Consider the following 13,276-nt stretch of genomic DNA (forward strand, 5'->3'; position numbering starts at 1 on the left):
GCGGGCACAGAGGTGCGCCCTAACCCCCGGCCACACACGTTACACACTTGGTCACTCGGGGTCACACTTGATTCCCGGCATCTAGGCGATGACACAATCTCCCGAACAAAGACAACATTGACAAACCCAACAAAAACAAACAGCCGCGTATTTGAGGAGGGGCAGCTGAGCGCAGCCCGGCCCTGGGGGGTGGCGGGGAGAGTGTGGGAACGCGGGGAGCCGGGGAGGGGCAGCTCGGGAACCGTGCGGGACCTGTCAACCACCTGGCATCCGGCAAGATCCGCGCGCTGCGCGCAAAAGCCGGGTCTCGCCCCCGCGTGTTCGCAGAGCTGCCGGTTCCCTCTCCCGCACGCGGCTCTGCGGGGGGGACACAGACCCACCACCCCGAACAGGCCCAGAAAGCGGCTCACAGACCCGCGAGTGAGCGCACACGCAGCTCGTGGCGGATCGGCCCCAGCGCAGTCGCGCTCTCGGCTCCCCTCGCCGGCGCTCCCCTCCTCCACCTCCCCAGTCCCCAGGCCCCAGGGCAGCAGCGCGCCGGGCGGGGCGGGGGGCGGGGCGGGGTGTCGGGCGGCGCTGGCCCAAAAGGCGGAGTCCGGAGGCGCTGGAGCCAAATCGGTGAGCCCTGTGCCGACTGCGAAATCTGAGTGCTGAGCCGACTGCGCCGGGGAGAAAAAAGCCAGTGGGAACCCGGACCCTGACGAGCCCCTCGCCCCCGCCCGGCCTGCACGGGCCCCGCGATATGGAGTTCCTCTGGGCCCCGCTCCTGGGTCTCTGCTACAGTCTGGCCGCTGCCGACCGCCACACCGTCTTCTGGAACAGTTCAAACCCCAAGTAAGCCCGAGTCTCCGGCCCACAAGGGCGTCCGGTGGCACTGCCCCTGCACCCAGGCTGACCCCAGGCTGACTGTTCCAGCCAGACCCTGACTGGAGTCCTGGGGTGGCGACCAGAGGCGGGAGGGATTCCTTAAATGTGTTTCCCCCACTTCTCCCCCAGACCTGGGAGGAGGCCACCCAGGGTAGGAACCTGACCGTGTCTGCTTCCTATTTCTATTTCTGTCCCTCCTTTCCTTCCCGGTGGCACCTCTCCTTCTCCGAAGCGAGGCACCCATGCTGAACTGACCCTGCCTCCCGCACGGACCAACCACCCTCCCTGGCCAGCAGGGCCCTTGTGGCCGGTCCCCCCACCACCAAAGCCTGTGCCCCTCTCCTTGTCTGTCACTTGGGCATCTGCCCACACTGACAGGTACCTGGTGTGACACCAGGAGGAAGCCGAATGCTCGCTGTAATCCCAGAAGGACCCCTCAAGGAGGGGCCGGGGCTGCGCCATTAAGGTTCATTTTGTACCTAAGGGGATGGTGGGAAGTTCCCCACCAAGGGATCTTTAGAGATGACAGGAGTGAGGCACGCGCTGTGGGTGAGCAGGCGAAGGTAGTCATCTGTTTACGAGGCTCACGTAGTAAAACTAAAGAGATGGGGGAGGGAGGTCATGGGAAAGGTTCAGACGGCATGGAAGGGGTTAAAAGGTCACCCAGGGCTCCGGGCAGGGAGGAGTTAATTCCTCCTGGGCAGTTTTAGGGCCTCGAGTCAAATGGTCCTGGACAGAAGAAGCTCCGTGGGACCCTTTGTTCTCGCCCTGGAGTTTTCTGAAGTTATGGGAACAATATCTGTGGAGAAACAGGAGAGGAGGGGCAGGGAGAAGCATGGCGAGGAGGGCTGAACAGCGTGGGGTCAGGAAAAACACTACACTCAGCTGGGCCACCCCCAGCCCTAGTTCGCCTGCCCCCCGCCCCCCAACCCCCCTACTGGAGACATTGTGCCAGCTTCCTCTGGGCCTGCAGCAGTACTGCTGGGTGAGAGGGTCTGTGCCTGTGGCATGCTGGGTGAGAACAGCTAGCTGCCAACCCCAGAGGGCAGTTCCCCTCTTGCCCATGGTTTAAAGGGGGCGGCCCAGTCAGCCCTCCCCCACCCCGCTCCTTGCTGTCTGCCCCTTGCTGTCTGCTCTTTGCTTCCTTGACCAAATCTTGTCCTAGTGGGAGAGAGCAAAGTCCCTGTTTATGCCCATGCCAGGTGCTGGCTGAAGGAGGAGGAGGGGACAGGAAGCCGTGAGTCGGGAGGGGGTGACCCTGGCCTTTTCCGTTCCCAAGCTCCCAGGTTTCCTCTCTTTCAGGAAGGAGCCTCTTCCCTGCCCCTTTCCGCGCCTTCCCTGACGCCACTGCCCCCCTTTCCCAGATGGGGAACAAGAGTCAAAAGGGTCCTGAGTGGAGCAGATTGTACCCCAGGAAAGGGAGTGACGGGTGCCCCCACCAAGCAGAGTTCTGCCCTGTTCACTTGGCCACCTGTACCCCGATCATACCCAGGACTAAAGAGAAGCCAGCCCAGATTGGAGTCCGCGGGCAGCCAAGCTAGGCCCAGCTGAGGGCCAAAGATGAGGTGGCAAGGAGCTAGGCGGGTGTGAGGCTGGCACAGTGACTCAGGGCAGCGAGCATCCATCGGCCCTGGGATCTTGGAGGGGGCAGCGTGGGAAGGGTGGTGCTACTGCGAGCTGGGCACGGGCCTCCTTGGTGCTGGAGGGACAAGTACCCTGTCCATTCAGACCTGCCAGCCCCCTCTGCCTGGGGGCGAGTGCCCAGGGCTAGTGGACACTGTGTCATCCTGGGGTCCACATTTGACAAGGTAAATTTTCACGGACTCTCCTGAATGCCAGGGAGGGTGGCAGAGGTGGATGAGGAATGAGTCAGTGCCCTTCACTGGAATGGGGGAAGGATGCCAGGCCCAGAGCTGAAATACCTGTTCTGAAATGGCTTCTATGTTTATCTCTCCAGAGAGGAATTTTAAAAGCCTCTCTCTGCTTCTCTCTCTCTCTCTCCCTGCCTCTCTCACTCTCCTTCTCCTCTCCAGGGTGGGGGAGGGGCCCTGGTCAGCCTAGCTTGAGAACTGACAGGCCAACGCAAGGCCAGGCCTCTTAGGGGTCATGCTGACTGGGCAGTGGGTGCCCACCTCCAAGGCCTTGGCCTAATTCCTGACACTCCTCCCACCACCCGTGCCCAGGGCTTTGGTTTGTAGCAAGTTGGCAGCAAGTCTGCTGAGTCTCTAGCTGACAGTGCTTAGGGGAATTCAGAGAAGCTGACCAGCTTGGAGAGGGAGGTGAGGAGGCACTTTTCCCCCTTACAGGACCCCACCCAGGCTGGAGCCAGGTGTCTGGAGCTGGGGGGAGGGACTGGTGGGCAGTCAGGCTGGAGCCTGCGGAGCCTGGAGGGAATGGGCTGGGGGAGGGGAGCTGGCTCCACCTTGGGAGGAGAGGCAACCTCAGATCTGAGAACTCCCGCATTTCTGGAGCTCACCTCACAGCTGATTGTGTGGCTTTTGCAGATAAAGGGACAATGGTGTTGTGGGTGCTTGGAGAAAAGTGGACAAGGAGACCTGAGCATCATTTTAAGTAGCTAGAAGGAGAGATTTGAGGGGAATGAATGAATGGATGAAAGTGATTTAACTTCAAGGATTCAGGCATTATCTGTGGGCCTGGGTATACGGGAGGTTTGGGGGGAAATGAAGCTGAGAAATGTGAGATATATGCAATGTGAGAGGGCGGGAAATGAAAGGAGTAAGAGAAATGAAGACATAAAGGTGTTGGGGCCTGTGCTAGCCTGGTAAAGAGGAAGGGTTGCTTGGATCCTGAGGATGGAATGGGCCGGTAGGGTCTCAGACTGGGTCCAGTAGCATTTAAAGGAACACCTGGTAGAATAAATTTGGGGAGCCCTAACCGGTTTGGCTCCGTGGATAGAGCGTCGGCCTGCGGAACCAAGGGTCCCAGGTTCGATTCCGGCCAAGGGCATGTACCTTGGTTGCGGGCACATCCCCAATAGGGGGTGTGCAGGAGGCAGCTGATCGATGTTTCTCTCTCATTGATGTTTCTAACTCTCTATCCTTCTCCCTCCTCTCTGTAAAAAAAATCAATAAAATATATATTTTTTTAAAAGAATAAATTTGGGGGAAAATTTATGGGTAGAAGAGAATGATGAGTGAGCTAAGGAAATACTTAGAAGCCCATCCTTGGGTAAATATCGGGGGAATGGGAAGTGCTTTGTTGCCTAAAAGACACTAAGTGGATGCTATTTATTGGGTTATAGGACACAAGGATGGTGGAGGGGTGTTTGGAAATGGTGGAAAGATACTTGAGAGATCAAGATCGGTAAATACTGGGAGTTGAGATTGTCAGAACATCTGCATGGGGGTCCAGTGTGAAAGTGAGGGGGTCGTGTGAACATGTGGAGACTCCAGGCTCCGGTGTGGCTCCTGAGTGACTGCTGGCTTCCTTCCCCTCCGCGCCTGCCCAGGTTCCGCAGTGAGGACTACACTGTCCACGTGCAGCTGAATGACTACCTGGACATCATCTGTCCCCATTATGAGGACGACTCTGTGGCAGCCAGTGCCATGGAGCAGTATACACTATACCTGGTGGAGCTCGAGCAGTACCAGCTGTGCCAACCCCAGTCCAAGGAACAGGTCCGCTGGCAGTGCAACCACCCCAGTGCCAGGCATGGCCCAGAGAAACTGTCGGAGAAGTTCCTGCGCTTCACACCCTTTACCCTGGGCAAGGAGTTCAAAGAGGGACACAGCTACTACTACATCTGTGAGTGCCTGGGAGGCATGCACGAAGGTGCACATACCGGGGGACGCAGCTGGCGTGATGCAGATGCCCGGGTACCTGCTTGGTGGGGAGCCAAGCCGCAGAGGGCCTCTCCAACCCTGGATTCTGTTTTCGTTCAGTCACATTACAAATGTGGAGTGAGCTTGGCCCTCTGGTCACAAAGATAAATTAAACACTACAGGGTCCCTGTCCTCAAAGCTGGGAAGAGACACAGGGTAACAGGCCGTTAGAGCAGTATGCTACGGGAGACATGGACACAGGGGTCCTGGAGGGATGACCTGGGTACTTCCAGGTTAGGGGGGGCTCAGAGAAGGCCCCCTGGTTCCCCAGAGCTTTGGACAAGCAGAGGACTTGGCCACACATGAGGGGACACGTGCAAAGGGAACATGACATCTTCAGGGAACTCCGTGTGGCTGGAGTAGTAGGGACACTTTCAAGTGGGGAAATAGGAGCTTGGAGAGATGGACAGGGCTGATCACAGGGACCTAAAAGGAGCTACGGAGTTTATCCTGAGGGCACTGGGAGATTGTAAGAGTGGTAAGATCAGCTTGTGTAGAATGCATGCAGGCCTCACCCTTCCAGGGTTGCCTAGGCCGGGGGCGTACAAAATGCCCGTGGAAGGGGAATAGACTGTGCAGGCCTCGCCTGGCTTCCAGCTGGGAGGAGTGACGGATGGATGGACTGTGGGGAGGGGACAGTGGCCATGTTCTTTTCACTGCCACCTCCAAAGCCAGGGGTTATTCCAAAGAAAGGAGGTTGGCCTGAACATGGGGCAGAAAGTGGGCAAAACCTAGGGAAGGTAAGAATCAAAGCTTAGAGGGAGGAGAGGGATTCAAATGAGCAGGGACTGAGAAAGGAGGGCCAGAGAGGCATTTGTACTTCTGCTTCCTTCCCCTTCCTTAATCCTGTGTGGGTTTATCTTGCAGCCAAACCCATCCACCACGCAGAAGACCGGTGCTTGAGGTTGAAGGTGACTGTCAATGGCAAAACCAGTGAGTGTCAGGGCCCTGTGAACCTCCTTCCTCCATCCCCGTTCTGGCCCTGATGACCTGGGGTGGTGGGGAGTTCCCTGCCTGGCCCACCCAGCACTCCCACCCCTACCTCCCTGGTGCAGTACCTGATCTATGGCCACCTCTGTGTTTCAGCTCACAGTCCTCAGGCCCATGACAATCCACAGGAAAAGAGAATTGCAGCCGGTAGGTGGCTGGGGCGAACAAGGGGGTCTGCTTGAGGAGGTTGGGTACAGGAGGCAGGGACTGGGGGAGGCCTTGCTGGGCCGAGGGCTGGTGCCAGAAAGCGAGACTGCTCACCTGAGAGCCTCTGCCCTCTCTGCTTGCAGATGACCCAGAGGTGCAGGTTCTGCACAGCATCGGTCACAGTGCTGCCCCCCGCCTCTTCCCGTTTGCCTGGGCTGTGCTGCTCCTGCCGTTCCTGCTGCTGCAAACCCTGTGACGTCAGATGCCACCTCTCGCCTAAGGACTGGAACAGGGCTGAGAAGGCCGGGGCAGGCACCCCTCACCGATCCTGGGGCACCTCCCCAAGCCCCAGTGCTGGGAACCACTCCCGCCACATGCACATGCTGCCACCCGGCAGCCTCAGAACGGGTCAGTATTAAGGGTTTCAACCCACGGGAGGTCGGCAAGCCTGGTAGTGCCATCCCTGCCTCCACCTCAGAAGGACGGACAAAGCCGGACAGGTCTTACCCCGCCATTCCGGCCCTTAAACCAAAAAACAAAACTATGGACGCTTAAGAAGCGCGCAGTGGGAGCTGAACTGGAAGGGATCTGGGGTCACGTGGGAGGACACTGAACTTGGCAAAGATGCCCCTTCCGCAAAGAGCCAGGATGCCAGGATGGACTGAAGGAAAAGCAGGAGCTTCCTGCCCGGGAGCCGGGACCGGAGAGGCAGAACTCTTGGGCGCCCCAGCCTCTGCCATGTGCGGAGCTGCTTCGGAGAGATCTGCAGCCAGCCCTGCACCCTCTACCCGGGGGCAGCACCCCCAAAACTGTGCCAGCAGGGGGCTGTGCCCACCTCTTCCTGGAGTGTAGCTGTGAGGGCAGGGCCCAGATGTACAGAATTTGTATATAAATATGTTGTTTGTACTGGAATTTTTTTATATTTGTGTCAAAATAAAGATGTGTCAGTCTTTTTGGACTTGCTTTTCTGCCCCTCCATACTAACTACTGGAGGATACCAGTAGCGATGGGTTTGAATTTGCTGCCCTCTCTAGAAAGAGTACGTACCCCTCACCGAAGTGGGGTACTCCTCCTCGGGGTTGTGGGGGACGGGGGTTCCCCACACCGCCTCTCGGGTTCCAGGCTGGCCCCACTCTGGAGTTCCTCCTGGCAGACCTGCCCACCCCACCTTGCAGGGCGTGCTGCGGGCTGTGCACGCCGGGCAGGTCCTCCTGCAGCGGGTGAGTCCGGGCAGCCTGGGGACGGAGACTTGTGGGAACCTGGCGGGGGCGGGGGGTTCCCAGCTGCAGGTCAGAGTCGGTCTGGGGGGTCAACATGAGACGGGTTCCAGTGGACCCGCCAGGTTGGTGGTGTGGCCGAGGGAGAGGGCGCCTGCCGGAACCGGTGATGCCTGAAACCCCTGTCGTTCAGGGCGGAGACTGGGAAGAGGCTCCAGCAAACGGGAGGCCGCCCAAGCCCGGGGCCGCCGAGGTTCCGATCTGGAGCTCTGGGTGGAAGCGCGCTGGTCCGGTTGGGTCCAGCCAGCTTCTGAGGTCACCACGCGGGCTCGCGGGAGAGCGGAGCCTGGGGTCCCGGTGACCAAGGGGCGCGCGGAGGGTGGGGAGCGCCGGGGCCGGGACTAGTGCGCGGAGCCGCAGGACGCGGGCCGACGGAGACCGGGAGGGCGACGCCAGGACCGGGAACCTCGCGGGCCGGTGGCCAGGGGGCGGGGCCTGAGTTCCCGCCCCGCGTCGGAGGCCGGGTTCCGGCTCCGTTTCCGGGGGACGCGGAGGGGCGGGCCCCAGGTCGGAGCCCGGCGCCGGAGCGGATCGGCGCGGGATGGAGGCGGGCGCCGCGGACGCGCTGCTCTCCGGGGTGTGCGTGGTCTTCACCCTCGGCATGTTCTCCACGGGCCTGTGAGCGCGCGGCCGGGCCGGGCAGGGCAGGACCAGGACCCGGGAAAGGCCCGAGAGGGGCCGGAGACGTGGCTCAGCCCCGGGCTGCGTCTGGAACCCGGGGTCCCAGTGGCATCGGGTCGAGGGGCCGGGGTACCCGGGCGAGGCAGGTCATTGACTCCAAGGCCAGGGAGCGGAGGGCGGAAGCGGGGTCCGCCGTGGTCGGGGGAGGGTGCAGGCTCTGGGGCTCTGCCTTCCCCGCTCACCCCTGCCTTCGGGGCACCGTTACAGCTCGGACCTCAGGCACATGTGGATGACCCGGAGAGTGGACAGTGTCCAGTTCCTGCCCTTTCTCACCACGGATGTCAAGTGAGAGGGGTGACGGCTGCGGCGGGAAAGACTGTCTGCGGGGGAGGGGGAGAGACCCTGGAAGAGCCCACATTCAACCCCTCGGCGAATGTCCCTCCCTCCATCCTGCAGCAACCTGAGTTGGCTGGGCTACGGGACCCTGAAGGGAGATGGCACCCTGATCGTGGTCAACGCCGTGGGCGCCGTGCTGCAGACCCTGTATATCTTGGTGTATCTGCACTACTGCCCTCGGAAGGTAGAGGCCCGCCCTGCACCCCCTCCCTGGGCTGCCCTGCCGCGCTGGCAGGACAGTGCTTCCTGGAAGACTTAACAAGCTGGCACTGCCACCTTTTCCTAGAAGGCCTCCCCCCATCCCCCCACACACACACCCATGGAGTCCTCCTTCCTCCATGGACCCGGCCTTCTGAGACTCACAATCGCCCCTTATTCGGGCAAGAATGGTAGCTCTGCCTGCCCGGATGGTGCCTTGCTGCTCAACACACTGAGGGAAAGGGCTTTTGTCTCCCCTGGTTCCTTCAGAACCAGGGCCAGTGGCTGAGAATGAGATGATGAGCTGTTTCCCCATTCAGTCACACATGCATGTATTAAGCTCCTCTTGTGTATACCAAACGCACAGAAAAGACCTTTCCCTCCCCTAGAGATCTCCGGTGTGGTGGGTGGCTCAGGCCACTGGTGGGAAAAGGGCTGTGACAAGTGCAACCCTGGAGGCCCAGACCAGGGCTGGCTCCCCCACTGGAGCATGGGAGAGGCAGGAGGAATTCATTCCGCTGGGGGGTCAGGAGGCTCCTGGCACATGTAGAAGCCAGGCTGTTCTCTCCCCTGCAGGGTGTTGAGCTCCTGCAGACTGCAGCCCTGCTGGGGGTCCTGGTCTTGGGTTTTGGTTACTTTTGGCTCCTGGTGCCCAACATTGAGGCCAGGCTGCAGCAGCTGGGCCTCTTCTGCAGTGTCTTCACCATCAGCATGTACCTCTCACCACTGACTGACTTGGTGAGTGGGAGTGGGAGTGTCCATGGAGGTGGGGGAGATAAGGGTCAGGCCCCCATAGCAGAGGCTGGAGCTCACCCTCCAGAGGAAAGGAAGATTCCAGGCCTGGAGGAGACAGGGCAATCGAGGCGGGTGAGTGCGAGGCAGAAGGGGAAGGCTGGGCAGCAGAAGGCCGGGGAGGCTATTTGCCCTATGTTCTGAGGAAATTACTAGGCCCGGTGGGAGCTTTACTGTGTATCTGGACGAGGAGTGTCTTTCATCCTTCCCCACAGGCCAGAGTTATTCAGACCAAATCAACCCAACGTCTCTCTTTCTCACTGACCATTGCCACCCTCCTCACCTCTGCCTCCTGGACCCTCTATGGGTTTCGACTCAGCGATCCCTACATCATGGTAAGCAGCGCAGGGAGGGGGTGGCAGGTGTGCACGGTGGGAAATCAACTCCTCTCCTCATGGCAGCCCCTGCGGTTTCAGGTGCCCAACGTCCCAGGAATCCTCACTAGCTTCATTCGCCTCTGGCTTTTCTGGAAGTACCCTCAGGAGCAAGACAGGAACTATCAGCTCCTACAGACCTGAGGCAGCTCACCTGACCACAGGACACCTTCCTGCCGACCTGATGCCAAAGAGGTGCAAACCAACCTGTTTCAACCGTTCCTGCTGACCAGCTGCACGGTGCCAGGGGTTATGGGAAAAGAGACAACTTTGAGAATCTGGGGACCAAAGAAAGAGCTTGACTTAGAAGAGTGGGTGGGACCAGGGAGATGAAGCACTTATTTTTTAGAGATTATATTTTTTAATTTTGGGGTTGGGGTGAAATCTTTAGAGTGTGCCTTAAAATAAACTGTTTCCTATCCCTGTCCATCAAGGCTCATTCTCTATGCGGTGATTCTCAACCTGCCGGGTTTGGTGAAGGGTAGAGGGGTACTGTCTGGCTGAGTTATTCTTGGGCTGGTCGGCTTAGCTCAGAAAAGGTAACTAAAAGAACCAGAGCACGTGTGAGGGGAAAAGGTAAAAATAAATAAAAGAACTAGAGCAACCTAGAAAAGACTAGGAAGGCCTTAAAAAGGACAGAGCTTGGATGTTATGAAGAAGAATGTAGGTTAGACTTCAAAAAGCACTTCCTGACGGGGCTAAAAGGACGGGGAAAGTGAAACATTTCCATCCTGAGGTCTTGAGAAGGGGACTCTGCCTCCTTTGGAGCAGAGAGGAGGGACACCGGCAGAATGCAAAGGTAAACGCTTGGCTGACCTCAGTCAGGTGGCTTGTCTGCCTCCCACTTGGTACACACATAACCCCCAGGCCCCATCCTCCATACTAAACAGTTAGAAAGTGAACTTCTCTTTAATGGGGGGTGGGAGGGAGCGGCTGTCGGGTGTAAAAGGGGTTGGAGGAGTGTCAGAAGCGCATCCCCCTGCGGGACAGGTCGGCTCTGGCCTCCTGGATCTGGCTCTGCAGCTCGCGGGCGGCGTCCTCGCAGTCGTGAAAAGTGGCCACGCGATAGCCCACAGTGGCCAGGGCATAGCAGCCGGCGGACACCAGCAAGTAGGCGGGCAGTGGCCACAGGACCTCCCGGCAGGAAGAAGGCAAATCCAGGGCCCCCAAGGTCAGGGCCGCCCAGGCGGAGCCCAAGAGCGCCAGTGCCCAAAGCCACTGTGCTAACTTCGTCATGGTCGCTGCGGGAAGAGCAAGCAGAGCTCGACATCTTTCCACCTCGCGACCCCCGTTTCGTCCGAGTCCCATCTGTCCTTCTCCCTCAGCAGGCCCCCTCCATCTCGCCTCCCCGAGGGCCGCTCCGCCCTCGCTCTCACCCTCCTCGCCCTCTCCATTCAGCCCGCAACCTACACGTACCTCTCTGCCGGGCTCTTCCCGGTTCCATGCGGGTCTGACGTCAGCGTGCGGAGCCCCGCCCCCGATCGCGCACCGCCTTTGCGCTGCCTTCTGGGAGTTGTAGTCCTCGTGGCGGCGCCTGGAAGGCTCGTGGCCAACGTCCTTCCGGCGGCCTCTGAGTTAAAGCTGGCTGCTCCGGAGACTACAGCTTGGGTCCTGAGGGCTTCGGTCCTGCTTCTCTCCCTCAGGGCCCCGCTCCTAGCTGGCGTGGGCCTTGCAGAAAGCCTGGGGCCATTGTACGCCTGAAATCTGTATAATTTTATTAACCAGTGTCACCCCAATAAATTCAATAAAAAGGAAAAAAGAAAGAAAGCCTGAGGCCACCCTTAAACCTTGCAGTATCATTCATGAGCTTCACCTATACATACAAATTCCATTCGTTCATTCATTCATTCATTCATTCGAACGTTTCTTGAGCGCCATGATAAACTTTGGAGAAATAGAGAAATCAAGACATACAGCCCCTCCTGGGGTGGAAGGGGCAGGCAAGGAGAAGTCAGGAAAAACGAATGCATTGACAAGTAATCATGATGCTTTGACATAGGTGTTAGAACAAAGGTTGTCTTTTTTTTTTTTTTTTTTTTAGAGAGATCAATTTTTTCGTCCCACTTATTTATGCATTCAGTGGTTGCTTCCTGTATGTGCCCTGATCAGAGATGAACCCACAACCTTGGCGTATGGGGACCATGCTGAGTCTAACCAACTGAGCTACCAGGCCAGGGCAAGGTTGTCATATTTTTAAAAAGAAACGCAGGGGAGAAACCAGTATAGCTTGGAGCCAGGGGAAGAAGGGTCCAGGAAGGCGTCTTTAAGAGGAAAAAGTGTGGGACAGAGGAATTATGGGAGAAGGTGTATACATCTTTCAGAGAGTATGGCGGATGAATTCCTAATAGGTATATTGAAAACCAAGTAAAAGAAAAGGTCAGGCAATTGTCAACTTTAGGGAAAATAAAGAGCTATAAAAGGAAGGAAAGAGAATTGATTCAAGGCCTTCCTGATAAAAAGCAGTAGGAACAGAACTGTGTGTTGGACAGAGTTAGGTTTATTGCTGCTGCAAGAAAGAACACACACCAGAACTATGTGGACCGACGCATCAAAGGAAAAAACAGGGTCATTTCACAGGATATGGTAAAGGGGGAGCTTAAGTAATATGTAAGCAAGGCAGTGTTTTGATAGATTCAAGGTAAGCACAGATATAACTGAGGGAATCAACAGCAAGCCTGGGCTGAGGGTCCACTTGGAAACTACCAAATTAAGATAATTAATTTTAGATAATTATGTAATAGATAACTGCATAATTAAGATACATCTACTGTTGTGTCTAAAACCCCATTACCTGAAGCTTTGCATCTAGGTTGGAATTCAAGGCTGCTTCTTTATGTCAAAGTATTCCACGTGGCCCAGACCTCCAGGCAAAAGTGGGACGTTCCATTCTCACTGATCCAAGCAGCGAAGCTTGTGACTACGATTTTAGAGGAGTTTCTCAGCCCCTTGTCCTTCATATCAATGAATAAAAGCAGGTTTCGTACAAACACTACATAACTCAGCTGTGAAGTATGTCTTCACAGCACAATACTGTAAACACTGAGTGAGTACTGGTTTAACTAAAAGTTGGAATTTATTTTAATTGAGAGGGTGGGAGTAGGGAACATATTAGGAGAGTCAGGATTAGAGAGAACTATATGCTCATCTTCCATCACAGACAGTATATTGATTATATCTAAAATATAAAAAAGAAATAATAATAGAAGCATGTTATTTAGAAATAGAGAGGCAAGTGCCACATGAAGCAGCCAGTAAACCTGAGAGTGGCTTATGGAGGAGTGTGGACAGGGGTGGGAGAGTGGGGCAGGGATGTCATTTTTCATTAAATGCCTTGTAGAACTTGTTGGCTTCTTAAACTATGCACGTTTTCTTTGTTAAAGTAAGCATTACGACAGAATAAAGACATTTTTTTAAACCTGCTATATGAATTTCAAAGCTCCACCCCACCCTCAGCCCCTTCCCCATTCCGTGCCGCCCCCACCCCAAATCCTACTCCTTCCTCACTCAAGACCTCACCGATCACAGTGACTTTCAGCTCAGGTCAAGGGCTAGGCAGCAATTTTGCAGATCCAGAAATTCTATGTTATTCACCCACAGTAAACCTGGCTGTGAATGTTTGCCACTCCCCTCATAAAATTTTTGAGAAGGGGCTACAACACATAAAGACAGATAATAAATTATAACGTTATAATAATAATCAGCGGAAGAATAAGCATTCATCGAGGGGTCAGGCTTAATGTTCACAACACGCTGCCGTAGATAATTTCATGTC

The 13,276-nt window shown here is 56.6% G+C and overlaps 3 protein-coding genes across 7 annotated transcripts; 2 read left to right on the top strand and 1 right to left on the bottom strand.

The window, feature by feature from the left end:
• The first annotated feature begins 595 nt into the window (after positions 1-595).
• EFNA1 (ephrin A1) lies at positions 596-6,799 on the top strand. Its single transcript, XM_070397593.1, has 5 exons — positions 596-834; positions 4,337-4,632; positions 5,577-5,642; positions 5,796-5,846; positions 5,990-6,799. The coding sequence occupies exons 1-5, from the start codon at positions 743-745 to the stop codon at positions 6,100-6,102; spliced, it is 618 nt and encodes a 205-aa protein (XP_070253694.1). The 5' UTR covers positions 596-742; the 3' UTR covers positions 6,103-6,799.
• A 796-nt stretch (positions 6,800-7,595) lies between these two features.
• SLC50A1 (solute carrier family 50 member 1) lies at positions 7,596-9,931 on the top strand. Of its 5 annotated transcripts, none has more exons than XM_070397592.1 (6): positions 7,596-7,722; positions 8,012-8,089; positions 8,201-8,324; positions 8,915-9,076; positions 9,346-9,465; positions 9,532-9,931. In XM_070397592.1, the coding sequence occupies exons 2-6, from the start codon at positions 8,028-8,030 to the stop codon at positions 9,646-9,648; spliced, it is 585 nt and encodes a 194-aa protein (XP_070253693.1). In that variant the 5' UTR covers positions 7,596-7,722; positions 8,012-8,027; the 3' UTR covers positions 9,649-9,931. The 5 variants fall into 5 exon arrangements, with proteins under 5 accessions (XP_070253693.1, XP_070253688.1, XP_070253689.1 ...); XM_070397587.1 differs by having other exon boundaries at positions 7,619-7,741; XM_070397588.1 differs by having other exon boundaries at positions 7,620-7,741; positions 9,547-9,931.
• A 463-nt stretch (positions 9,932-10,394) lies between these two features.
• Positions 10,395-11,003, bottom strand: DPM3 (dolichyl-phosphate mannosyltransferase subunit 3, regulatory). Its single transcript, XM_070397594.1, has 2 exons — positions 10,921-11,003; positions 10,395-10,745 (listed from the first exon to the last, which is right to left on the bottom strand). Exons 1-2 carry the CDS (start codon positions 10,946-10,948, stop codon positions 10,468-10,470), a joined length of 306 nt encoding a protein of 101 aa, XP_070253695.1. The 5' UTR covers positions 10,949-11,003; the 3' UTR covers positions 10,395-10,467.
• Between the last annotated feature and the right edge of the window lie 2,273 nt (positions 11,004-13,276).

The sequence above is a fragment of the Myotis yumanensis genome, unplaced genomic scaffold (assembly GCF_028538775.1).
Source record: "Myotis yumanensis isolate MYYU_CA2020_CCGP unplaced genomic scaffold, mMyoYum1.0.hap1 SCAF_17, whole genome shotgun sequence".
Classification (NCBI taxonomy): Eukaryota; Metazoa; Chordata; class Mammalia; order Chiroptera; family Vespertilionidae; genus Myotis; species Myotis yumanensis.